We start from the raw sequence: 26,459 nt of genomic DNA, 5'->3' as shown, positions 1-26,459 counted from the left end.
CATAACATAGCTCAAGAACAATGTATGTTTTTTGATGCTGACACTGACCAGAGCTAAGGCAGTGTTTATTCTCTAAGGCCCTATTAGTCTCCCATAAGGCTTTCAGGAGCTGGCGGAGGGGTGACCTATTCAGAATTTGTACTGGCAAGAAGGAGCCTGGCATGAAAAACCAGGCTTGCAATCCCTTATTATCTATTTGTATATTAAAGAGATTTAACTCTGTCCTTTCAAATTAAACAAAATTAAAATAACTGCAGGATGGAACTGCTTCTTAGCTCTCTAGAGAAGGATATGTTTTAACTGAACAGAAAGGCCTATAGAGTGGAAATTGTTTCTAATCTGTGGCAATATTTTACCATTAACAGTGAAACATTCAGGCTGTAGTGGGGCCCCAAATAGGGGTTTGGCTAGAACTGAGCCCGACAGTAACACAGGTTAACGTATGCTACCTCACTCTGAATTGGATGTATGATTTTTCTTGGAGTTTCAACACTGGAGGAAACCATTCCTGTTTTGGCTGTTCTTTTCTCTACCCCTCCTATTATTTACATAAAATCTTACATTTGAGGTTTACCGTGGATTTTAGTGCCTTAGCATTTTAACATCCATTACTACTGGAATGTGCATTAAAGTCCATTAAACAGCTAGCTAATTATTCTGTAAATATAATTATTAGTAAATATAACTTTTAGAGGCATTTTTTTCTGAACTTTTATTTTAAGATATGTAATATCCAAATACATCCTTATCTATAATTGTGGTTTATATTGTTGCGTTTATATTTTGGTTTATATTGTTGCGTCATGTTCTTTTTTTTTTTTTAAGTTCAAATAATTTTATTATTTTAAAATATAAATTATATTTTGTTGCGTCATGTTCTGAATTAGAAAGCATGAATCTATAAACCCATATTAGACAAGTAATATAAACAGATAAATGTGTGTGTTGATTTTGGGGTAGACCCCCCCTCCCCACATTTCAGGGAGCCTTCGAGCTTGCTGGAAGCTGCACAGCCTGCTGGCAGGTTTTGGGGAGACTTCCATCCTGAGCCTCGGCATGACTAAAATCAGCACTGGGCAGTATTCTTAACGAAATGTCTTATAAACATATGAAATGAGTACTAGTACAGAAATTATAAGAAACATATGCTGAATTTATGAAAAGCATTACAATTGGGCTGGCCAGATGGCTTAGAAGGTAAAATCATGCAGAAAATCAGTGCTCTGTCTCTGCGTCAGGCCTTCTGATGCCCACATTGGCTGCAGCTGGGAATCCTATGGAGGTGACTTGCACAGCCCCTGTAAAGGAATTCTTAGACGTTGCTCAAGGGTGACACCTAGTGATTGGATTCAGGGTCCATGATTGCAAGGTTCTGAAAAGAGCCCCACTGTATTGCCTACTGCTGAGGATTGTCACTGCCGAGATCAGGTTTGGTGTATCTGGGGGAGAGCGATATAACATAGGGGGAAAATTCCCCAGCTGTGAATGAAGATCTATGGAAGCAGATTTCAATCCTGGTTCCATTGGATCAAAAAAGAAAATTTTCATGGCAGTTACTGAAGAACTGGGTAGGAATCAAACTAATTTTAAAATGTTATTTCAAATTTCTAATATCTGTACATTTTTTTTTTTTTACTTTGTTTGCTTTTTTTCTTGTAATATGACATCTTTTAATCAAGTCTGTAGAAGGATAAACATGACCACTATAAATGTCAACAAAAGATAAATAGCATAGACCATATTTATTATAACCTTTTACTTATCTGGGAGATAAACTATGGATATTCCCTTGAGTTAGAATATTAGGTCAGCTGTCTTGTGCACAATTTCATCATATCCCTAGGTATCTCATAGGTGAATGAGCTCTGAATATGTATGCAGATATAAAGTATGGGTGTACACTCATTATATATACCACACCATCTTTCCTGATTAATCAAGTGCTACGTTGTAGTGACACAATTGCTCTAATTTCATATGTGACTTTTCTAATATCCTTAAACAGTTACTAAATTCCCCTGAATACCATAAACAATCATACCTCGGCATTCATAGTGTACCACTATATAAATTTCTTCTTAATCTTCTGCTGATCTTGTTTGACTTGACAATAGGAAGAGATATGAAAGGTTTATTATTATTGAAATCATAATATAGCATACAGTTCTTTAGTTTGGTTAATTCTGCAAATACTTTACATTTTATGCTGGTCTTAGCAGCTAAGGGACAAGCAAGTTAAACATGGATGGCTCTATGATCCATGAATATTGCTTTCTGAAATAGTTCAGACACCCATTCCTACCTTTTGGTCCAGATTATACTTGGAGTCAGGCTGACAGACTATACTGAGTATATAAGGGCTTTGGGGAGTGGGCTGAGGGAGCAACACATTTTACTGTTATGTCAATACCTACTGACTGACCCAATATCAACACTAGATACTACCATAGGGAGCAGTATTTTTCCTTCATGAGCAGAGAAGATCACTTTATTGCTTGGCCTATGAACACGAAAGAAGATAACAGGGATATATTAGGAGATTCATGGTGCTGATAGAAAATGAACTAGAATTTGCAGAAAATAATTTTAGAAAATCAAATCATAAAACAGATGAAAACTTATTACTCATTGTTACATGTTGAAAAACTGCTAAGAAATGCTTCTTGTAGTTATATTTATTATTGCTAGAAGTATATGATATTTCTTGGCAGAAATGATGGATGACAGCTTAAATTTGTGTCCAGGGAATGAAGGTGAACTGTGACAGAGTTATTTATCTTGGGAATTGAGGTTAGGGTCAGGCGAGGCAGGGTGCCTGAAGGCATAAGACATTGACAAATTCATCCTGCAGGCCCCATATCTGAAGCCCTTTGTTTTGGATCCTGGCTACTCACTAACTGACCCTCATCCTTCATTCTGCCAGTGTGTGAAGGATGCAATGCCATGCCAGCACTCCCCCTGCCACTAATTCTTGTCATTCACTCTCTTGACAGGCCCAAACCAAAACCGTTCCCAGTCCTGAAAGGGAAGGTTGAAATATTTATTTCGGTTCATAATGGCCTTCTTGATTTACTGCAGTATCATTTTTCCTGTTGCCTTTGTCATTGCAGGTCACTGGAAGGACTGAAAGAATTCAGCAGCCTGGAAGAGTTGATCTTGGACAACAATCTTCTCGGAAATGACCTCTTGTTGCCAAAGCTACCCCACCTCCATACCTTAACCCTGAATAAGAACCAAATATCCTTTCAGAAATACCGACAGAACATCAAATGAGGTTTGCATAACAGCTGAATTAAAGTATATGAAATATAGTGTATGGGCAGACAAAGCTTTTTCTATTTAGCAGCTGGCATGCTTCAGAGTAATTTATTATAGGTCATTTATATCTGAAATACAGCATTATACACTTCCGTTACGCTATTTTAGCGTTGGGCCTAAGTTATGAGATCCAAAGGATTCTTTTTTTTTTTTTTTTTTAAGATAAAATATAAGAGGGAAAATGATACCAGAGCTGCTAAAGAGCAGTAACTTACAGTGTCTAGCTAGGGTTCTGTAGCAGGCTGCCCTCTAGTGGAAGAGAGCATGAAATAAAGTGTCAGAGAAAACTACACACAAAATTGTGATCCACATTTATAGTGAGTTCTGAGTTTTCTGAATCCTGCTTTTGATTCATTGGCAGAATTATAAAAGCTATTTTACCTTCTGGAAGCCTGCATGTTGATATGGTTGTGAAATTTAATATTTTAAATAATTGAAGAAGCTATCTGAATATATCTGTTAAGACATTCTTAAGATATCAAAGTTTGCTTTAATGGCAATAATAATTTTCTTTTCTTCTCTCTTTGAAAAGATAATGATAACACTGAGGGTGATGTTCACTGACATCCAACCAACCAAATAACTTGTGTGGTTAACGTTATCTGAATATTCAGTGCTGCTGAATATAGCCAGTTAAAAAATAAGGGGAATTTTCTCTGGCTAGTTACAAGGGGATGCTGAAAAGTTGTCAGCCCAACCAAGAAAGGAATGACATAGAGCCATTAAACTTACAAGTTATTCCATATATTCAACCCTAAGTTCAACAAAAAATACTCTGATATCTGGTCACTGAAATGCTGCTCTGCTGCAGCAATCAGCTCCGAATCACTCAAAAATTGTACCATTTCAAACTATTTTAAGGTTTAGAAACAGAAAGTAGTCAGATGTAGTAAGGTCTGATGAGTAGAGTAGATGGTCTATGTGCTGAAACGCCAAGTGCGTCAAAACAGCCATCTTTTTACCAGCCTTGTGAGAAGGTGCATTGTTTTACAAAAAGAGAACTCCTTTTTATAGCTTCCCTCTCCTCTTTTCTTTCAATGCCTCCTTTAATCAGCACAGCAATTTACAGTAAAATTCTGCATTAACTGTTTGGCCCCTTGGAAGGTAGTCATTACAACACCTTCCTAATCCCAAAACACTGTGGCCATGACCTTTCCTGCTGACTTTTGGGCCTTGAATTTCCTTGGCCTTGGAGAACCTGAGTGCTACCATTGATCATAGTGATGTAACCACATTTCATCAGCTGTAACTAGTTGTTCCAAAAGATTGAAAAATGCTGCAAAATCAACTCGATGTCGTTTTTCATCAGCATTCAAACATATGGGCACCCACTTAGTTGACAGCTTCTGCATACCCAACTGCTTGTGGATTATACACCCAATATGTTCCCTGGATGTCTGTAGTGTCTCAGCAATTGTTTTTAGCTGATATTCGCTAATCTGCCCAAATCAGGTCATGGACATGATCAACAATTTCAGGAGCTGACACTGGTTGAGGCCTCCCAGACCTCGCTGCATCTTGGTCTCGAAAACTCCGCACTGAATGTTTGCACACCACTTCTTCACTGTGGAGTATGATGAACATTTGTCATTCAGGGCTCCTTTAATTAAGCTGCGGTAGCGGCTTTTGCGCATGCAGAATATTACCACACGCTAACCTTGTGCTACGCAGCTAGAACTAACGCCAGTTCAATGGTGGTGCGGCAACGTTATGTGCGCTAAAACTACTAGCATCATATGTTTGCATCATAGATTTATGGATTTCATTTGGTGTTTTCTTCTGCAAGAATGGGAACTTCATTATGTTTCGGAATTCCACACTTGAAAATTTCATACTTTTTTGTTGACATCAATGATCTGAAACAATATAAAAACATAGCATTACAATTCTGCAAATTAGCTTTCTGCAAATAACACTCTTTTCAGCTACAGTGAGTGGCAAAATAAGGCTCAGAATTTAGGAAGTTGGTTGGGTTTTCCGCACCCCCTCATAAGCCTCTAAATCTGCAGCTGGCATCTCCAGATAGTCCCTAAAAACTGCCTTCATCCAACTAAAGAATAAAATCAGCTCTGTCACACCTCTGATGACTCCTTGTTTTGAACAGATAAGGGATTTGGGAGCATTTAAGAATTTATCTGTTTTAACATCAGATATTAAACAGATTAAACCTTTTAAAATTTGACCCCATTGATTTTTATTTTATTTTACATTATGATTTTCCCACTTGTACCTTTTAAAAGTTGCAGTTTTCTTCCAAAATCTATGAGTTCCTTCTAGCTAACTGCTTCCCAAACTGTGGATCAGGACCCTAATTGGGTCACAAATTCCACATTTGGGGTCACGACCTGGGTGAAATCTCCATGGGTGCATCATTATGCCATCTCTCCCAGGGGGGTCCAACAATTTTAATTGGCCACTATCATGGGGTCACAGCCACAGAAAAGATTGGAGAGCACTGATTTATAAGAAAGTATTTGCCCCATACTTTGTTAATCAGCTGCAGTTAGCCCACAGGTTACTTGCAAATATTTGGTGTTTTTGAGGGGCTAATCATGCATTATGCTGCCCAAGGTAGTATGATAATTGGATATGAATATTAACACAGACCAAATGGTCTAAGACTCTTCATTCTGCCTCTTTTATTTCAGATATTAGGGTTCAACTCTCTACTGGCCAAATTCACATCCACTCTCTTCTGCTATCTAAAGAGCTACTGTTTCCCTGTGTTTTCTGTAAACTTCTATAAGTGGAGCTATAAGATAGTGATGTTTGTAAAACCTTGATAAAATGCCACAGCATTGTCTTGATGATAGCTTGACCCAAGGTTCATAATTACTTGAGAATAGTTGATTGAAGAGTGTCACAGCACATGGAAAGAAATACATTTCACTTATCAACAGAAATACCCCAAGTTTGCAGCAACTCGTGATCAAAATGCATTTTGTCCTTCAAAAATGAGAAAAGGGAAATACTATTCATTTATGTTGGCACTGTGGTGGTGATCATGTTGTGGGTTTGCTGTGGTTCAAGGACTCTAAAAGGGGAATTTTCATACTGCCTACATGTTTTTATTTTGAAATGTCTTTTACCAGCTAGTTCTGCAGCAGTGGTCCTAGTGAAAGTATCTGCATGCTTTCACTTTGAAAATTGCTAAAACACCACATATAATTTAAATGATACACATTTTCAGAAATCCTCTTCCTAACCTTGATCCCAAGTAAATGATTTTTGAAAACTATCTTCCTCATATTCTTTTTATAAGAAGAAAGACACAGCAAGTGTGATTGCTGTACAAAGTCCATGATGTTAAGGAAGAGAGAACAGCTGCATGAGCAGCTGCCAGGCCTCTTCTGTGCAAGTTGTCAAGTCAGCTGAAGGATTGGCAAATCCACTGCACCAAGGGATAGTGCTTCCTAGTGGAACTATTTTCTTGTCTGAAGAATGCATGACATTCATGACATGGAATCTGATTTGTCACACAACACAATTGTTGCTCCATCTCACTCTTAAGTCAAATGATAAAGATGAGTAAATGCCACAGTAAACCAGATCTCTGAAGATCATCATCAAAGGAGATAGTTCAGTCCAACTGGCTCATATCAAATCTTACCCCTTTTATCACATAAGGGCAAAATCCCAGAGAAGAATCAATCACTTTCTGAAAGATTTATTATATTATATACTGCCAGATAGGGCAGCAGCTGAAAAGAAACATGTTTCTACTATTTTTGAGTCGTCAGAATACTGTAAATTATAGTTCTTCATATATTCACAGAAATAGTACAGCATGGATAGAATCAGTGTGAGCTTTCCCACACTGCACTGTCAATATAATTAAATTCTAAATCAAATCATCAATTTCAGCTCTTCAGGTGCTGACTTAATAGCTCTGGTATCAGAGCTGATAGTGTGGAAGGAGGCAGGAGAGGAATGTGCCAGGGGATGTGTCTTACTGCCTCCTCCTCTATTTTGAACAAATTGCATGCATTACTACTTCAAACCCTTTCTTTTCAATCCTGCTTTTCACAAATGTGGCATTAAAACTAGTCTTATGGTCAGTGCTGGTGGCAGCAGGAAGACGTGAATATGGGGACTGAGCTAATATGTGTTACTGGCTTTGTTTCTCATACCAAAGCCAAGAAATGGAAGGACCTGGGTACATGTGCTAGCACAATTCCTGTGCTTAAGTGTTGCTCTTGTCACTGGATCTGGGACGAGTACCAATACTATACTTGTAATTTTTTGAGTATTGAGGGCTATAGAAAAAAAAGAAAGCATGAAAGACGAGGTACAGACTGGTAGTATGGGGTAAAGAGATGATGAAGGTTGAGGGATGGATGAAAAAGGTTTATTGGGAACTTGGAGCAAAAGAGTTGAGGGGTCACAGCAAAGGAATGGGAATAGGTAAGGTAAAAGGGAGGGAGAAATGACATGAGGAATAAGATGTAATGAAGGGTTAGAAACATAGAAACATAGAAAGATGACGGCAGATAAGGGCTATTGCCCATCAAGTTTGCCCACACCATTTACCCACCCTCTTAAGTCTACTGACCCCCTAAAGTACAATTGTAATTATACTGTCACTCTACTGACCCGCTCATTCAAGTCCTAGTGACCCTATCCCTTGGCATGACCTCGTAGGGATCCCACATAGGTATCCCATTTGTTCTTGAAGTCTGGGATGCTGCGTGCCTCGACCACCTGTACTGGAAGCTTGTTCCAATGCTCAATCACTCTCTCCGTGAAGAAGTACTTCCTGGCGTCTCCACAAAACTTCCCTCCCTTGAGTTTGAGCGGATGTCCTCTTGTGGTCGAGGGTCCCTTGAGAAGAAAGATATCATCTTCCACCTCGACCCGTCCCGTGATGTACTTAAATGTCTCAATCATGTCTCCCCTCTCCCTACGCTCTTTGAGAGTGTAGAGCTGCAATTTGCTCAGTCTTTCTTCGTACGGGAGACCCTTTAGCCCCAAGACCAACCTGGTGGCCATCCGCTGAACCGATTCAATTCTGAGCACATCCTTACGGTAATGTGGCCTCCAGAATTGCACACAGTATTCCAGATGAGGTCTCACCATGGCTCTGTACAATTGCATCATGACTTCAGGTTTCCTGTTGACGAAGCTTCTCTTGATACAACCTATCATCTGCCGTGCTTTAGATGAAGCCTTCTCCACTTGAGTGGCTGCTTTCATGTCAGCACTGATGATTACTCCTAAGTCTCGTTCTTCCGTAGTCCTGGTTAAAGTTTCTCCATTCAGGGTGTAGGTTCTGCAAGGATTTCCGTTACTGAGATGCATGACCTTACATTTCTTGGCGTTGAAGCCCAGCTGCCAGATCAAGGACCATCTTTCTAAAGTACGCAGGTCTTGCTCCATAGCATCCTGTAGATTATAGCCGTTTACTATATTGCATAGTTTGGTGTCATCAGCGAATAAGGTTACCTTGCCTTGAAGCCCTTGAGTCAGATCCCCAATGAATATGTTGAAGAGGAGTGGGCCCAGGACTGAACCCTGTGGCACTCCGCTAGTCACCTCCGACATTTTAGAGAAGGTACCGTTAACCACCACCCACTGAATTCACCCATGCAGTTAGAGTCTCTCCTAATCCCATCGATTTCATCTTGTTCAGCAGCCTGCGGTGTGGGACGCTGTCAAACGCTTTGCTGAAGTCCAGGTACACGACGTCCAAGGACTCTCTTGAGTCCAGTCTTCTTGTTACCCAGTCAAAGAAGCTGATTAGATTGGACTGGCATGACCTACCCTTGGTGAATCCATGTTGGCTGGAATCCAGGAGATTTCCCTTGTTCAGGATCGTATCTAATTTATATTTAATTAGTGTTTCCATGAGTTTGCACACTATTGAGGTGAGGCTTACCGGCCTCACTATTGAGGTGAGGCTGAGGTTCGCAGCCTCAGCCTTGCAACCCTTTTTATGTAGAGGAACGACGTTGGCTGTTTTCCAGTCCAACGGAACTTTCCCCGTACTTAGTGAGAGATTGAAGAGCACTGCCAACAGTTCCACCAGAACATCTCTCAATTCTCAGAGGGGGGATTTGGCTGGGACGCCCCCACTTCGCTACGTTGTATGTATATGCTCTGCTGCAATACTTTCTACCATCGTTGTATTGATATGTCTTCTGTGAATGTAAAATCCCTTAATGTAGATGGGATTCACTCTCCCATCAAACGTGCTAAACTCCTTGCATATCTCAAGCGGGAACGTACAGATATTGCTTTCCTCCAGGAAATGCATTTTAACAATGAGGAACATCTTAAATTGAATCTAATCTAATCTAATCTAAATCTTAAATTTATATACCGCATCATCTCCATGAGAATGGAGCTTGACACGGTTTACAAGAACTTAAAATAGTGGATAGAGAAGAAGAAAAAGGATTACATGAACTTATGTGTAGAAGGGGAGAGAAAGGGAGGAAGGATAGAGCTACAATTTGCTGAAAAGCCAGGTTTTCAGTTGTTTGCGGAATAAATAAAGGGAGCTCAGGATCCGCAGCGGGGTGGTGAGGTTGTTCCAAAGACCTGTGATTTTGAAGAGAAGGGATTTTCCCAGTTTGCCTGAATAGTGGATGCCGCGTGGAGAGGGGAAGGCTAGTTTAAGCCTTTGTGCAGTTCTGGAGGAGTCGGGACTGGAGGAGTTGAAAGACAGTGGGATAAGAGGAGGCAGGATTCCGTGAATAATCTTGAAAGCCAGGCAGGAACATTTGAAATGGATTCTGGAGATTATTGGGAGCCAATGAAGTTTGGCAAGGAGTGGGGAGGCATGGTCAGACTTGCGTTTTGAGAAGATCAGTTTGGCTGCAGTATTCTGGATTAGCTGGAGTCTTAGAATACTTTTTTTTGATAGATTTAAGTAGATGCGTTGCAGTAATCTAGTTTGGAGAGGATGATGGATTGGACAAGGATGGCAAAGTGTTGTTGGCTGAAGTAGGATCTAGCTTTCCTCAGCATGTGAAGGCTGAAAAAGCATGATTTTGCCAAGGAGTTGAGATGGTCATTGAGGGAGAGAGAGGAATCGATAGTGATACCAAGGACCTTGCATGAGAACTCGAGCTGTAGTGTATCGCCTGTGGGTAGTGTGAAAAGTGTGGGCAGGTGTTCGAATTTTGGGCCGAGCCAGAGTAGATTGGGTGGGACAAATTGAATTTGCTTCCTATAACACCAGACAAAGGGGAGTAGCTATTCTCATCCACAAAAATACTCCCTTTACCATTCTTCAGCAAATAGCGGATCCTGATGGGAGATACATTATACTTGTGGGTGAACTCTGGGGGCAGTCCATTGTTTTGTGTAACATCTATGCAACTAACACATATTCTCAAGTATTCTTTTCCAACCTTGTCGGTCTCTTGGTTCCATATACCTCTGGCTTGCTGGTGCTCGGAAGAGATTTTAACTTGCCTGCTAATCCAACCTTGGATTGTCAACCTGCTATGGATGCCCCCAGGGGTCATTTTACCAGGGGTGTGAACTACCTCATGCAGGAATTGGGCTTGTTGGATGTATGGAGAACTCTCCATCCTGAAGAGCTAGATTTCTCTTTCTACTCCCATCCTCACACGTCTTTCTCCCGCCTTGACTACTTCCTTGTTTCTGAGCTCTGGTTCCCCAAGTTTGCCTCGGCGACTATGCTTGCCCCGATCTTATCTGATCACTCTCTTCTCAGCACTACTCTTCAGTTTTTGCGGTCTCCTGGTGGCCATGTTTGGCGCATGCCTCCACAATTATACACAGATAAAGCTTTTCATTCCTACATTTCCAAAAAATGGGAGGATTTTCTTCACACTAATTCAGTGTTGGATGTGGGTCCGGTTGTCTACTGGGAGGCCGCCAAGTCTGTCATGCGAGGTCACATTTTGGCTTATTCCTCTGCCCTGAAGAAACGGCGGGAGGTAGAACTTTTAGCTCTTACCAGGGAATTGCAGACTCTCCGCAGGGTACACATCTCCCAGCTTACTCCATCGCTCCGGACTTCTTTGAAACAGCTGAAAGCCCGGATTAACCACCTTTTAGATGCCAGAGCACAGCGGAGTATTTATTTTTTATAAACATAAACATCATGCATGGGGGAACAAGACGGGACACATGCTGGCTAACCTTGTTCGCCCGCCCAAGGATAAACATGTCATCACTGGTGTCAAGGATCAGACGAGCAAACTCCACACTGGTCCTGCTGATATCAAAGCCCAATTTGTCCGCTTTTACCAGGACCTTTACACGGCTTCTCCGGATGACTCTCAAGCTCGTGACACCTTTTTCGAGGGCCTACATTTGCTCTCCCTTTCGAAGGAACAGGGGCGGATCTTAAATTTCCCTGTTACTGGGCAGGAGCTTCAGGCAGCCATTGGTAAACTTATCCTGATGGAATGGGCCCGGAATTCTATAAGCCGCTGCCCCCTGCCACGTTGCCAGCCTTGCAATCCTACTACACGGGTTTGTTATCTGAACTTCCTCCTGGGGACACTCACAATAAGACTCACATCATTCTTCTTCCTAAACCTGGTCGCCCCCAAGACCAACTCGGGTCATATAGACCAATTTCTCTCCTTAATTAGGATATCAAGATTTTGGGAAGCATTCTAGCGGCCCGTCTTAATGCCTTCTTACCAGCTCTGACTCATGCGGATCAGGTCGGCTTTGTCCCTGGCCGCCATGCCTCCATGAACCTTTTGAAGGTCTTGGCGGTTCTGCAGTCTCCTCATGTGGTGGCGGATTGGGCTCTTATTACCAATCTCGATGTCGAGAAAGCTTTTGACATGATATCATGGGACCATCTTTTTTGGGTCTTGGGGCGGTTTGGTTTTTCTGGAGACTTTGTGCGCTGAGTGGCGGCCCTCTGCTGTCGTCCCTCTTCCCAGCTCTTGATTAATGGGGACTTATCTGCTCCCTTCCCCTTGGGGTGGGGTACCCGCCAGGGATACCCTCTCTCCCCCTTACTGCTTCTGCTCTCCCTTGAGCCTCTGGCGCAGAGTATCCGTCAAGATCCTTGTTTGGAAGGTCTACGGGTGGGGACCCACGAGTTCCGTATTAGCCTCTTTGCTGATGATATGCTTCTCTATGTTAATCACGCTGACATCCATATGCCCCGCCTCATGTCTATCATCCAGTCCTATGGCAGGTTTTCGAGTCTCAAAATTAACTTTGATAAAACAGAGGCTCTTCTGTTGGGGTCCTCGGGTGTGCCTCGCTGGACAGAGACCCTGGGTGTTGGAGTGGCCCCTGGAAAACTTAAATACCTAAGTATTATGTTACATTGTGATCCCATGCGTTTATATGCGGCAAACATCACTACTGATCTTTTTAAAATAAAAATTCTCTGCAACCGGTGGCGATCTTTACCGTTGTCCCTTTTGGGACGGGTAGCACTGGTCAAAATGGTGCTTTTTCCCAAATTGTTGTATCCCCTCCAAACTATACCCGTTTGGATTTCTAAATCTGATGAGCGCTCTTACCTTTCTATTGTACGGTCTTTTATTTGGAATAATAAGGCAGCTAGAATTAGTTTTTCCAAGCTCACCAAGGCCAAGTTGCGGGGTGGCCTGAATGTCCCTGATCTGCGGGCTTACAATGTGGCAGCCTTGTTACATTGGATCCATGAACAGTCTGCCTCTCGTTGTTCTCCTGCGACTCTTTTGGCAGATTGTTGCCTTCCTCTTTCCTTTTCATCCTTTTTACACGGCCGCTCTGCGGGAGGTCCTTGTCCTGCTTCCCCTACTTTCTCCTTTCTCTTTTCTTTTCAGAAGGCCTGGTTGTGGTGGTGAACAAAACAGAGCAGACTGCCCAGTCTCTCTCCCTTCTTCGCAACCCTGATTTTTCTCCTGGTATGCACCATCTCTGTGGACTGCTGGGAAGGGGGGAGCGGGACACCACTTTAGGGGCAGTGTTGGATCTGGGGGCGGGCTAGTCCCCTCCTTTCGACAAATGCAGTCTCAATGGGGCCTCTCTATGCACCACTTTCACACCTATCTACAGATTAAACACTATCTCACTCCTCTGATTGCTCATCATGCAGGTCGATGGGAATGTGGGCCTCTTGACAATGCTTTTTTAGACACCCCGACTTCCATGAATACTATATCTCGCTGGTATGCTGAAAGCAGGGACTATCAGGATGAATTATGCTTGGCACCCCTTGCTCGTGAATGGTCCTCTGACCTGGGTAGGTCTGTTACGACCCATGATTTGCACTTGTTTTTTCAAAATATTTACTCCTTTGTCAAAGCAGTATCTCTCCAGGAGACACAGTTTAAACTTCTCCATAGAGCTTACATTACCAGGACACGTGGTATGCACATGAACTTGTGATCTGATAACTCCTGTCTTCGGTGTAAACAACATCCAGGGACCTCTTCTCCACCCTTTCTTTGACTGCACAGCGTTATCACTCTGGACTCCTGTACAGCGTTGCCTTGAGACAGTGCTCCAATGCTCATTTGATTGGAATTGTGTGGCTCTTCTGCTGGAGGACGTCCAGGACCTATTTCAACAGGGTTTGGACTTCTCTGCTCAGAAGTTTGTTTTTCATGCCATTCTGTTGGGCAAAAAACTTATTTTGCAATACTGGTCGGCTGTGGAGGCCCCCTCCTTTGGCCTCTGGCTTGCCAGGATGCAGCTTCAAGCCCAATTTGAACTGGACTCCTACTCTACCAGACCTCAGTTTCTATGGAAGTCTTATTGTGCTCTCTGGGAACGCTTTCTGGATATTTCCTCTGTTCTTCCACCTGCCCCTACCTGACTTTTTGCTCTATTGCTTTGAGATGCCAGGGTTCTAGCTTATGGTCTTGATGCCTCTCACTGTTTGGTATCGATGAGCCAGGGATGGTATGCTATTTGATTGTCTGGTTTGAGTGTTTGTGGGTGTGTTTGGGTTGTTTGTGTGGTTGTGTGTGTGCATGTGCTTGCGTGGTTGAATCATTTGGGGATTCTTCGGTTTCTTCTCTCTCCTGTTCTATTTAGAAATGGGCACTTGTGGACCGTCTTTTGTATTGCTTAACATGCTTGTTGTTTTTTGGATGGCCTGTATAGAGTATACTGCCTATGTGTTCTGGTGTTTTGTATCCTTTATGTGGTTCCGCTTGCCTTAATAAACATGATATTACAAAAAAGAAATCATTTTTACTTTAAATCCATCAAATTGATATACTTTAACTCCAAGCAGAATTATATTTTCATATTATGCTACATCATAAACTACAAAAGATTGCAGAAAGAGGAAGACAGGCAAAAATATGTGGAAAAGTTAAAAGAGGCTAGTCGAGTAGTCGGGAAAACAAAAATGCAAATGGAAAAAAAAAATAGTTGACAATAAAATGGGGGGACAAGACATTTTTAATCTAATATAAGCAACATTTTTTTGGTACTGGTGCAAGCTATTATCCTAGCACAATTAGATTACTGTAATTTAATTTATATGGGTCTGAGTAAGGGGAATCTAAAACAATTACATCTAATCAAAAATACGGCAACAAAGCTAATATTTGATAAGAGAAAATTTGATCATGTGTCTCCTCTTTTGAGAAATCTTCATTGGCTCCCTGTCTTTGTTAGAGTACAGTTTAAATGTGCTTCTATGGTTTAAAAAATCATACACAGGCTATTTACGTCTTTGATTCCTTTATCTTTGAATACTCAGAGATTTTCTGATTCAGGAAACTCTCAGAAATTTGAATTGTCCTTTCCATCTTTAAAAGGAATAAAATCTATTGGTAATATTACTCAGTCTTTCTTATATACCTTTACAATCATTTGGAATGGGATTCCCTCTTGTGTTGGAACTCTTCTCTCCTTCCAGATTTTCCATAAATCTATGAAAACACTGTTATTTCAACAGTTCTAAGGAAAATTAGTTATCTTCCCTCTAGGATATTGGATGAGGGTCTTCATTAATAAGTTATTTTCTTTCTAATCTAACTAATTTTACTTTGATTATTGATTTTTATGTGAATTGAGTCCATCTCCTTTTGGGGAGATGACACAGTATACAAATCCAAGATTTAGATTAGATTAGATAAAAAAACACAAATAGGGATGGAGGTATGGTAGACCCTGATTGATTTTCAGATGATTGTGTTTGTGAGGAGCTAGCTAAACTAAATGTGGATAAAGTAATGGGGCCGGATGGTGTACATCCAAGGATAATGAAGGAACTTAGGGAAGTTCTGGCAGTTCTGCTGGCTGACATTTTCAATGCTTCTCTAGAGTCAGGAGTGATACTGGAAGACTGGAGAAGGGTGGATGTTGTCCCTGTCCACAAAAGTGGACGTAATGAAGACATACCCCCTTTTCTACGAAACTGCTAGCAGAGAACCTCGCTGAATGACCCGCGCTGTTCCCAACGCTCATATGAACTCTATGAGCGTCAAGAACAGCTTGGGCCATTCAGCATGGCTCCCTGAGCTAGAAACTGCTAGCACAGTTTCGTAGAAGAGGGGAATATAGGACCTGAGGCAATATGGATTCACTAGAGCTTAGTCTTGTCAGACAAATCTGATCAATTTCTTTGACTGGATGACCAGAGAATTTGATAGAGGGAGTGTGCTAGATGTGATATTTTTAGATTTTAGCAAAGCCTTTGACAGTGTTCTACACATGCATCTAATAAATAAACTGAGTACCAATGGTATGGGCCCCAAAGTGATGGACTGGGTCAAGAACTGGTTGAGTGGAAGGTGACAGAGGGTAGTGATCAATGGAGATTGCTCTGAGGAAAGGAATGTTACCAGTGATGTGCCTCAAGGTTCGGTTCTTTTGCCTGTTCTTTTTAACATTTAGATAAACGATATTGCTGAAGGGCTATCAGGTAAGATTTGCCTGTTTGTGAATAATACCAAAATCTGCAATAGATTAGACACCTCTGATGGTGTGAAAAACATGAGGAAGGGCCTAGTGAAGCTTGAAGAATGGCCTGAAATTTGGCAGCTAAAATTTAATGCTAAGAAATGCAAGGTCTTGCATTTGGTCTGTAAAAATCCAAGGGAATGGTACAGTTTAGGGGTGAAAAACTTATGTGAATAAAAGAGGAGTGTGACTTAATTGTGATAATATATGATGATCTTAAGGTAGCCATACAGTTTGAAAAGGTGACAAAGAAAGCTAGAAGGGCACTAGGGTGCATAGGGAGAGGTATGGCCTGTAGGAAAAAGGAGGTATTGATGCCTCTGTATAAGACTCTTGTGATACCTCTTTTAGAATATTGTGTACAATTCTGGCAGTATTCAAATCCAGACTGAAAGCCTGCTTCTTTGAAGATGCTTTCAATTCCAAATTCCAACCTACCTTCGAAGCACCAATATCTGTCATCATTCCTTCTGTAATTTCCTCTCCTGACCACTGTTTATTGACGCACCTTCTTGTTCAGTTTGACTGTCTTGACTAGATTGTAAGCTCTTTTGAGCTGGGACTCTCTCTTCTATGTTTTGATGTACAGTGCTGTGTATGCCTAGTAGCACTATAGAAATGATAAGTAGTAATAGTAGTACTTCACAGACAGACAAATCTCTTTTTGAAGTTATCATCTCAGATTTCTTCTCCTCTGTGGATCCATACGCAATACCTCTGAATTATTTTCCTCTAAGTCATCTTAGATATATTTTAGTAGGACCTCTTGACTTATCTTTTTTCTCTGGGATCTGAAACAACATTCCAATACTCTCACAACTGGTTATTGTTTCCCTGAATCCACGGAAACTCCTGATTTGCATTGTTGACCAACATTCCCCTAAAGATGAGAGAATAACAGTTGCAGAGCAGGACAGTGGATGACGGACAAGATGGTGTGCAGCTAACATAGCAAAAACTGATGCAGCAGAAATCTGTAGTTTCTGTAAAAAAAAAAAAAAGAGCTGGAAACAGTCCCTACTCTTGTAGCTGACTGAAAAGTTCTGATAGCAGAAAATCTCTACACAGAAAGGCACAAGAAGGTGGCATGTTTCATCCATTAGAAACTTTGGAAATATGATAGCATTTTTCTACTGGAAGAGCAGGATCCAAAAGTGAATGTATAAAAATGTTCATATTGAATATGCTATTTAGGAGCTCATTTTCAAAATATTAAAATGTCCAAAAGATCTCATAAATTGGCACGTTGACATTTGGATCGCCAAAATATCCACATCACAATTTTCGAAACCTACTTTCTAGACAGTTTTCTGTGTCATATCTCAGCAGTGTCTAAATATCATGAGGGTATGTTTTGGGTGGGATTAAGGCGGGCTTAGAACTTGGACATTTTGCAGAGATTATCAAATATTTTACAAAATGTCCAGAGCACCATTTAGACGTTTGACGCTACACCTGTTTTAAAAATGGTTAAGTGCCAAAAAGGTGCCCAAACTGATCAGATGACCACTGGAGGCATGAAGGCATGGTTCCTCCACATTCCCCTAGTGGTCACTGACCCCCTCCCACCGCCCAAAAGATGTGAAAGAAACAGTTTATATCTCTGTGTATGACAATTGTAGATATGGCCAGTTCTAGTAGAGCAGCAAGCAGGTGTCTTGAGTAGGCTGGTAGTCAGTGCAGTGGACCCCAGAGAAGGGGACCCAAGCCCATATCTTATCCTAATTAGTACACTTGGGTAGAAAGTATGTGCCCCCAAAACCCCTCTATACTGATATATAGGTGACAGCTGCAGGCATAAAGGCTAATGGAGTGGTAGACAGGTACGTCCAGTAGGTTTTGGGTGGGTTTTGGAGAACTCCCCATACAATGTAAGGGGCTTATAGTAAGATGTGTACCGGGAACCCTTTATTTGAAGATCACTACAGTGCCCATTAGGGTGCCTCACTGGCATGTCTGTGTGGCCAGTCTACTAAAAATGCTGGTCCCTTGTGCGTTTTGCATTTGGATGTTTTGTTCTAAAAAAAAAAAAATGGTCAAAAAAGAGACACACTAAGGGCGAACATGTCTAGGAATGGTTACTTTTGAAAAAAAACAAGATAGATTTTGCAGCTTTGAAAATGGCCATTTTCTCTACCCGATTTTTGGACACACTTCTCAAAATGTCCAAACTCAGACTTAGATGTCATCAAAAATGGCCCTCTTAGTGAATTAACATAAAAATGTGTGCTCAGTACAGTGATTCCAGTTATAAGATGATTAAAACTCAATGCCACCATTTCCAGCCACTGAACATGAAAAATCTTTCTAGTTCACAAAAAGAAGAAAGAATGCAATCTGAATAAGACATATAGAAGACTTGCTTTAATTAATTATACCATTATACAGACACATGAAAAAAAACAATTATCCACAAGAGCACTTCCTTTACAAACTTCATTCATTAATCAGTTTTTGATTTATAGTTTGTGGTGGTGAGCACAGTATTGATGACTCTGGGTAGTGATATCTCTAAATATTTGCTTAAGAAATAACAACAGTGGATTTTAACATGGAATACTGTCAGCCCAGTGGGACTCACTAGGAGACTGAGGGTTCCTTTTACTAAGCTGCGCTAGGGCATTAACGTACGGAATAGCGTGCACTAAAATGCCACGCGCACTAGATGCTAATGCCAGCATTGAGCTGGCGTTAGTTCTAGCTGCGTAGCGTGGGTTTATCGCATGCTAAAATGCTGCGTGCACTAATAATGCTATCGCAGCTTAGTAAAAGGAGCCCTGAATGGGATATCATTTGGAAATTATAATTCTACATCATCTCATATTAGGGTTTTTAGTATATGGCTCCCTGTGCAATTATTGCTTTAAGGGAAAGTCTTATGCCCACATTTCTCAATAGTGATTGGCTCTTTATCAGCATTGGGGTCTATATATAATGGCTCAGGGTTTTTAGTGCTTATTTGGAACTTGGGTTACAATGACATGATAGTTAAGCGTGTCTTTCAAATATGTCACTATATTTGCATTGAGTAGCTCTTGTACTTTTTGAAAATTCTTGAAAACTGAAAAAGATTCTTGAAAACTACTTTCAAGGGCATAGATATATATTTTTTTAATTCTTTATTCATTTATAATTTACAACAAGTGTACAATAAATAACAAACACGTAAGATACAGCATCACTTGAAAATCAGCAATCTTCCAACAAGAAAATTTAACCCTCCCCCCTTCCTATATCACTTTTCCAACAAAATAGATATACCACATAAATATAATATCTTATCATTAGAATATATTGTTAATAAACCCCCCATACCACAATAAAAAATTAAAACTTGGGAAAAGTGTAAATTATTCTTTATAATAACTTATAAATGGCCCCCACATATCCTTAAATTTATGATAATAGTCTTTTTGTACTGCCAACACTCTCTCCATTTAAAATATATGACATACTGAGTTCCACCAAAATGGATAGTTCAATCTTGTACAATCTTTCCAGTTATATGTTATTTGTTGAATGGCAACTCCAGTTAAAATCATTAAAAGCTTATTATTATTAGCCGGTATTTGAGGCTTAGCTCTCATCAGTATGCCAAACAAAATTGTATCATGAGATAATGCTACATAATTTTCAAGCAATTGATTTATTTGATCCCAAATTGACAACCAAAAAGTTTTAATTAACGGACAATAAAACAATAAATGATCTAAAGTACCAGCTTCCAAGTGACAATTCCAACATCTATTAGACCTAGAGCAGTCCAATTTTTGTAAACGAACAGGGGTCCAGAGTGCTCTATGCAACAGGAAAAAACATGTTTGCCTCATAGATGCAGATTGTACACCTCATCCTCCAGGACCAAATACGTGGCCATTGAGACGCATTAATTTGATGCTTAATTTCAATGCTCCAAATATCTCTAAGTCCACTCTTTGGTTTCTTCTTTACAAGGCCAGATAATAATTTATACCACTGCGCGGCTTGGTGACCCAAGAAATCTACCTGAAAGCATAGGAAATCTAAGCTAAAATGATTATTGAGAGATTTCCATTCAGGGAACTCTGCCTGAATGGCCTGCTTCAGTTGCAACCATTTATAACTTTGTTTTTTATCAAGGCCAAATTTTATTTGCAACTGTGAAAAGTCCAGCAATTTACCCTCAAATATAACATCTTTTAAAGTTCTTATACCTACTTTAATCCAATCCTTCCAGACAATCTTAAACCCGCCAATTTGGATCCTGGAGTTGAGCCAGATATTTTGACATGTAGATTTTTGAATTGGAAGAGGTGTTAAATTATTAACATATCTTAAAGTTTTCCATGTGTCGTAGTTGGCTCCAATTATTTGTGGAAAAACTTGATAATTTTATGTCTAAGGTTTCTCCCTGAAGAAGCTGAATATATTGAACGTTTTTAATTACAAAAATGTTTACTATTCACTTGAGGCTGACTCTAAAAGGTTAGTGCCAACTAGTGTGGGGCTAAGCATGATTCTACAAAAGTTGGATGCACTGTATAGAATTATGCTTAACGCCACCTAAGCAACGTTATATATTGCTAGCTGTCCTAACTTTACGCCCGCCATATTTATGCCAGTGTTTTATTTGCCTAAATACTTGCGTCCAAGTTAGGTCCCTAATGGCATCTAATGCAAAGAGAGTTGCCTGAATCATAAGCATGCCCATGGTCTGCCCTAAGCATGCCCACTTTTAGGCAGGTGACTACTTTTTATAATATCACACAATTATGAGATGTTAAGTGCCAATCAGTGGTTAAACGTATTAATCTAACTAGTACTTCCCTGAAATTCGCAGAGGTTTCTTTCCAGGAACCCCCGTGAATTTTGAAAAACCACAAATGTGGGTTTTTTGCCTGTCAAAACGCAGGGGAGGCAGGAGAGGGCAGCTGGAGTGCTGGCGAGTGAAGAAAATCACTCGTGGTCTGCTCCGACCGCCTCTTCCTGTCATAAAGTTGGGCTACAGCAATCAAGAGCTGCTTTGACACGCAGCTCCTGATTGGTATAGCCTGACTTTACTACAGGAAGAGGTGGTCGAAGCAGACCGAGAATGAGTGAGTCCGCGATTCGCGAACCGTGAATTTGCGGGAGAACACTGTATATAAAGTTTGCCAATTAAAATTGATATTAAGTGAATGCTTATTTGATCTGTTAACATTCTTAACTTGATCCATTTTTGTATTGTTCATTAATGTAAATAGGTGGTTTTAATGTGTCACAGTTTATTCTGAAAAGATTAGCAGCAAAATCTTAAATCACACTTTTTAATGTTACAGCGAGCCAGTATAGGCTCTTGAGCAGCAAGTTTCCAAAAACTAAACCTTCCAAGAATCCTGGCATCAGCAGTTCTGGAACAACTGTAATATTTTATTTTGTTTTCAGGTATTTATGGGAGAGATTAACAGCTGAATTTACTAATCAGCTTTAATTCAAGTTAATGATTTGAAATACAGTAGGTCTGTTGTGATCTAATATAAAAAGATTTAATGAAGATTGCTTTAGTTGTGGTCTAATTACTAGCTTTTAAATGGTGCTGAAAGATCCTTCTAACAATGAAGCATTCATTCATAATTAGTTTAACCTATTGGTAAGGCCATCTTTTTTCACTAAAGGGGATAGAAAAGAATCTAGCTGACAATTTGTCAGCTCAATATTGGTCAGAATGGCATGTAGTGTGTGTGTGTGTGTGCGCGTGTGAGGGGGGAGGTTCAGATTGTTAAATCCCATTTTAAAGGAATAATACTGTTTGTGAGCCACCTTGTAAGTAGCATTATAAAAGTGGTCTGGGAGCATTGGACTGGCAAAGCAGAGTGTTTCCCATGGCATTTAGCCACACCTCCAGCTGAAGCCCTTCCCTTGATAAAGTCCCGTCCACCCCTACTTGTAAGGTAGCCCTCGTCCTCTCAAAGGCTATCTTTTGAACATTGGTGGTCTAGGAGGGTTTTCACGCAGGAGCGATACCCAGGTGCTCCTGCGCTGTCCTGCACTGACTACAAAATAGCACCCTAGTAGTAGTGGACTTGGCAGAGAAATAACTCCAGCAAAAAAATAGGCTTTTTTTTACTGTGAAATTTTGCCCCTAAAATGACTTGTGGTGTATCACCATAAGTTGTGATAGGGTATTTGCATAGGAAATATTGGACAACAAATTTTTTGCATCTTGGGTATATCTTATAGATTTTTGACCACTGATCATGAAAATCATGTTTAAAATTACTTATATCATACCATTTTAACAAAAAATTTCTTGTTATACTTTCAATTTCTTGTTAAATTTCTTGTTCAATTTCTTGTTAAATTACAATTTCTTGTTATACTTTCAGGCTAATGCAATTAATTCTTAGCCTAATTCTTAATATAGACTTATTGCTCACGTTTTATAGTGTGGGCATATCCAGGCATACATTCAAGGCAGGTTTCATAACGTCCATGGAAATGATGCAGTCTGGACATACCTGGGCATGCTTGTACATGGGCTTGATGGATGCTGCCTGTAAAGGCTATATAAAAGCAGTTTGTAAACAGGGATTTGGTTCCAGGACAGAAAAATGTGGTATATGAACAACTTGTTAACCCGACAAAGATATTTTTGCCTCTTCTACTCATAAAATTGGACTGATGAAAAATTTTGTACAAGTGATAAACAAGGAAGACAAGGTTTTCTATATCTAAGACAGATGTTTCCAAGAATAACTGACGCCAAGATCAAGGAAGGCATTTTTGTCGGTCCACAGATCAGGCATGTCATCAATGATGAGAGATTTGAAGATCTGTTAGTCGGGCCAGAGAAAATTGCCTGGAAAACATTGAAGAAGCAAACTATATTCAACTGGTTGACAAACTTCTTAGAGCATACAAAACTATGAAGTGCAACATGCCTCTGCAAATCTTGGTGTAGTCAGCGACAAACATGGCAAATGGTTTCATCAGGACATTGTCACTATGGAAAAAAGATAGGGCAACTGGAATCCACCAATGCTGGCTGACTATTGTTGGACACTGCAATGAGATACACCAGAAACTGAGTACAAACAAAAATCAGCAGGAAAACACTTTTAGCCACGGCGAACTATCACAGTGTAGCAGAAACTTTGTGCATTTAAACGTCGTAGTCAATTAAATATACCATTGTGTTTCTCAAAATTCCTATATGATATAGTCAGTGGGAAAATTATATTTATGTATATTTTGAAGGGGTCTATCATAACCAGACTTCTGTAAACAATCCGTACTTATTTATAAAACAGCAGGAACCTCCTACTACCCAGAAACACCGTATTTATATTTATTTCCCACTCCCAGCAAGAATCTTTCAAAACCACAAATCTCACAAATTCAAAAAGAGGGAGAAAAAAAGCCTCAGTTTGGCTTCATATGGCCAAAAAACTCCTATCTTTTGTCTGTGCTAAGTTTGTTTCAAAAACTTTTGGCAGCGAATCAGAATGCAAATCTTTGAAATATAATTCTCCGTAGAAGAGGCCACCTGCCTAATTTTATGGCATACAGTAGCACAAAATGCAGTCAGTTAGCCTGCAAGGCATCATGAGGGAGGAGGAAAGGGTACAAAACAGGGCCGCATTTTCAACCAAGGCAATTCTCCTTTCATCTCACCATGTCAAGTTCTCAGGGATCTTGTACAAACAATGCAACTAGTGCTAGTTAATGATTGGGTCTATGGCTAATGATAGGAGGCTAATGATAGGAGGGCATCTTTATTGGTTTTCTTCAGGAATGGAACCAGATAACCAGTGGGTACTGGAAGCAATTAGTGAAGGTTACAAATTTGAACGTTCCTTTCAAACAGCAGTCTATCCTTCAAAGTTTTCCTATTTGCACTTGCTAAATATCAAAAGACTTGCAAGCATTACTGAGAAGTCATCAATGATAGTTTAGATCAGATAGTTTATTTTTGGTAAGATTAAGAAAGGTGAGAGAGTGTCTATAGCTACAATTGCTCATAGGGATGTATTTTGGTGAGTAGAAAATTACCTACAATTGAGATTGCATACTCCATTAGAGGGGTAGCTTCTTCTTAGGTGGTGTATAATGCAGTGTTTTCTTCATTTATCTGTAGGGCAGCAACATGGTCCTCTTTACTTACTTTTGTGAAGCACTGTTGTTTAGATGTGGTGGCTAGGGAGGAAGTTGTATTTGAAGCTTCACTTTTCAAAACAAGGGTAACTGATCCACTTCCAAACTGAGGTTTGCTTTTTTATATCCACAAGCCCTGGACTCTTTTAATTTGCATAATAAGAAAGTAGATCTTACCTGGTAATTTTATTTCGTTTAGTGACACTAGCTGAGTCCAACTACCTTTATCATTAAAACACAGTTTTTATTTTTGCTAGTTCCTTGACAATTTTTTTTTTTTAGTCTGCGCATGTAGAGGAAGGTCAGATCACTATTCCATCAAGAACATTTCTCAGTATTGGTACAATCCACTGTCCTTTCTCAGCTAGATTATTGTAACTCAGTTTAACTGGGCATTAAGCAGAGCAGTCTAAAACGACGTCAGTTAATACAGAATACTGCAGCTAAGCTCATTTTTGGGAAACAAAAGTATGATCATGTTTCCCCTTTGTTGATAAAGCTTCACTGGCTCCCAGTTCACTTTAGGATCCAGGTTAAATGCGCATGCATAATCTTCAAGCTTCTCTATGGAATATTTGATCCTTTTGTCCCCTTATGTTGGAATACCCTTAGACTTTGCCGTTTGAGAAACACACAAAGATATAAGTTAGCCTTCCCTTCCTTTAAGGGAATTAAATCTGCTGGGAAGCTCAGTCGATCTTTTGTTTTCAAGTTTGTAGAGATCTGGAATGAACTTCTTGACTCCATTAGGCTTTTAGGCCAGCTGCAATTATTTTGTAAATTCCTGAAAACTTTGTTGTTCTCGCAATTTTTAAATGGTTTAACTACAGCCTCAACCAAGTATAAAGGACTTGTGAATATAAGAATATCTACAATATATTGCAGAACTCTCAGATACCTGTGCTGTTAAATCATAATTGATTTCTCCAAACAGCTTGTACAGGTCAAAGATATCATTCATTGAGTTCTACATTTTTAATGAAGTGCAAATGCTTTGTGCAAACAACTTAAAAATAAAGTGCTACTGTGCAAATAAGATTGAAGACAGCACTTATCTTAAAACGCTGTCGGTTCTAATGCAATGTCTGTGAAGCCCAACGGGACCCGTTTCGCTGTATCTTCGGCTTCTTTAGGGGTCTTACTTGAGGCTGAAAACAATTATATCACAATGTGCAGTTCTAAAACTATATTGCACTATATTGTAAACATTCAATGAACTTTAAAGACAGTTACTCACTGGGCAGCTCTGCTCCTCAGTTGTCTAGCAGAAAATGGCGCTGGCGCTTCTAGTACACCGCGCATGCGCTTAAATCGCTACCTCATTAAATATTCATGATGCACATGATTTAAATTTTAAACTATAAAGTGCCCACGTATATGTAAAACTCCAATCACCTAATTCTAGGATACCTAAAGTATGTATGTATCGTAAATCATTATTCATGAACAGTCTATAGTTAAAACTAAAAGAAAGAACTCCATTCAACCATAGTGTTCAAACTTCCTTTGATGCAGAAATTAGCACTTAGGGGATATTCAAATAACATCCTGAAAAAGGCATTTAAGCGTGCTAATATTACCATAGAGAGTGGCTGCTGGACAAACAAGTCAAAGTGAACAACGACCATACCCTCAGGTTTTTTGCAGCACAATTGCATTACCCTGTATTTTTTAGCATTAAACTTTAGCCTCTAAATTACCATCATTATTTAAGCTTCTCTAAGGGTGTCTACCTTATTGCAGATTTTGGTATCATCCAGAAAGAGGCAAACCTTAAAAACTGAACCTAGCATGGGTAACATTTCTTTCCTCAGAGTGAGCCCCATTTACCACTATCGTCACCTTCTATTCAACCAGTTCCTGAACCAGTCTGTCTCTTTGGGACTCATTCCAAAGGCCCTCATATCATTTATAAGATGCCTCTATAGAACTGTGTCAAAGGCTTTTCTAAAACCTAAATATACCATATCTACAGTAGTACTCTTCCTCTATCCAATTCTCTGGTCACCCAGTCAAAAAAATTGAGCAGATTTGTCTGACAAGACCTGCCTCAGGTCCTATAACCCACTGAATTCCAGAAACTTCATTATTCTGTTTTAAAAGTGTTTCTATTATTTTACTTACCATATTAAGTCAGACTTACCGACTTGTAGTTCCCTACCTTTTCCTTACTT

The 26,459-nt window shown here is 40.0% G+C and overlaps 1 protein-coding gene across 12 annotated transcripts in view; it reads left to right on the top strand.

Moving 5' to 3' along the window:
- The window catches only part of LRMDA (leucine rich melanocyte differentiation associated), a 1,649,176-nt gene that overhangs the window by 1,001,989 nt on the left and 620,728 nt on the right, over positions 1-26,459 (top strand). For all 12 annotated transcript variants that reach the window (XM_033942049.1, XM_033942047.1, XM_033942055.1 and 9 more), the window contains one exon: positions 3,111-3,237. In XM_033942049.1, coding sequence (XP_033797940.1) covers positions 3,111-3,237 — 127 coding nt within the window. The remainder of the gene's footprint in view (positions 1-3,110; positions 3,238-26,459) is intronic.

Source organism: Geotrypetes seraphini, chromosome 4 (assembly GCF_902459505.1).
Source record: "Geotrypetes seraphini chromosome 4, aGeoSer1.1, whole genome shotgun sequence".
NCBI classification, from domain to species: Eukaryota; Metazoa; Chordata; class Amphibia; order Gymnophiona; family Dermophiidae; genus Geotrypetes; species Geotrypetes seraphini.
Note: the sequence above shows the minus strand (reverse complement) of the source record. Positions and strands in the feature narration are given on the sequence as shown.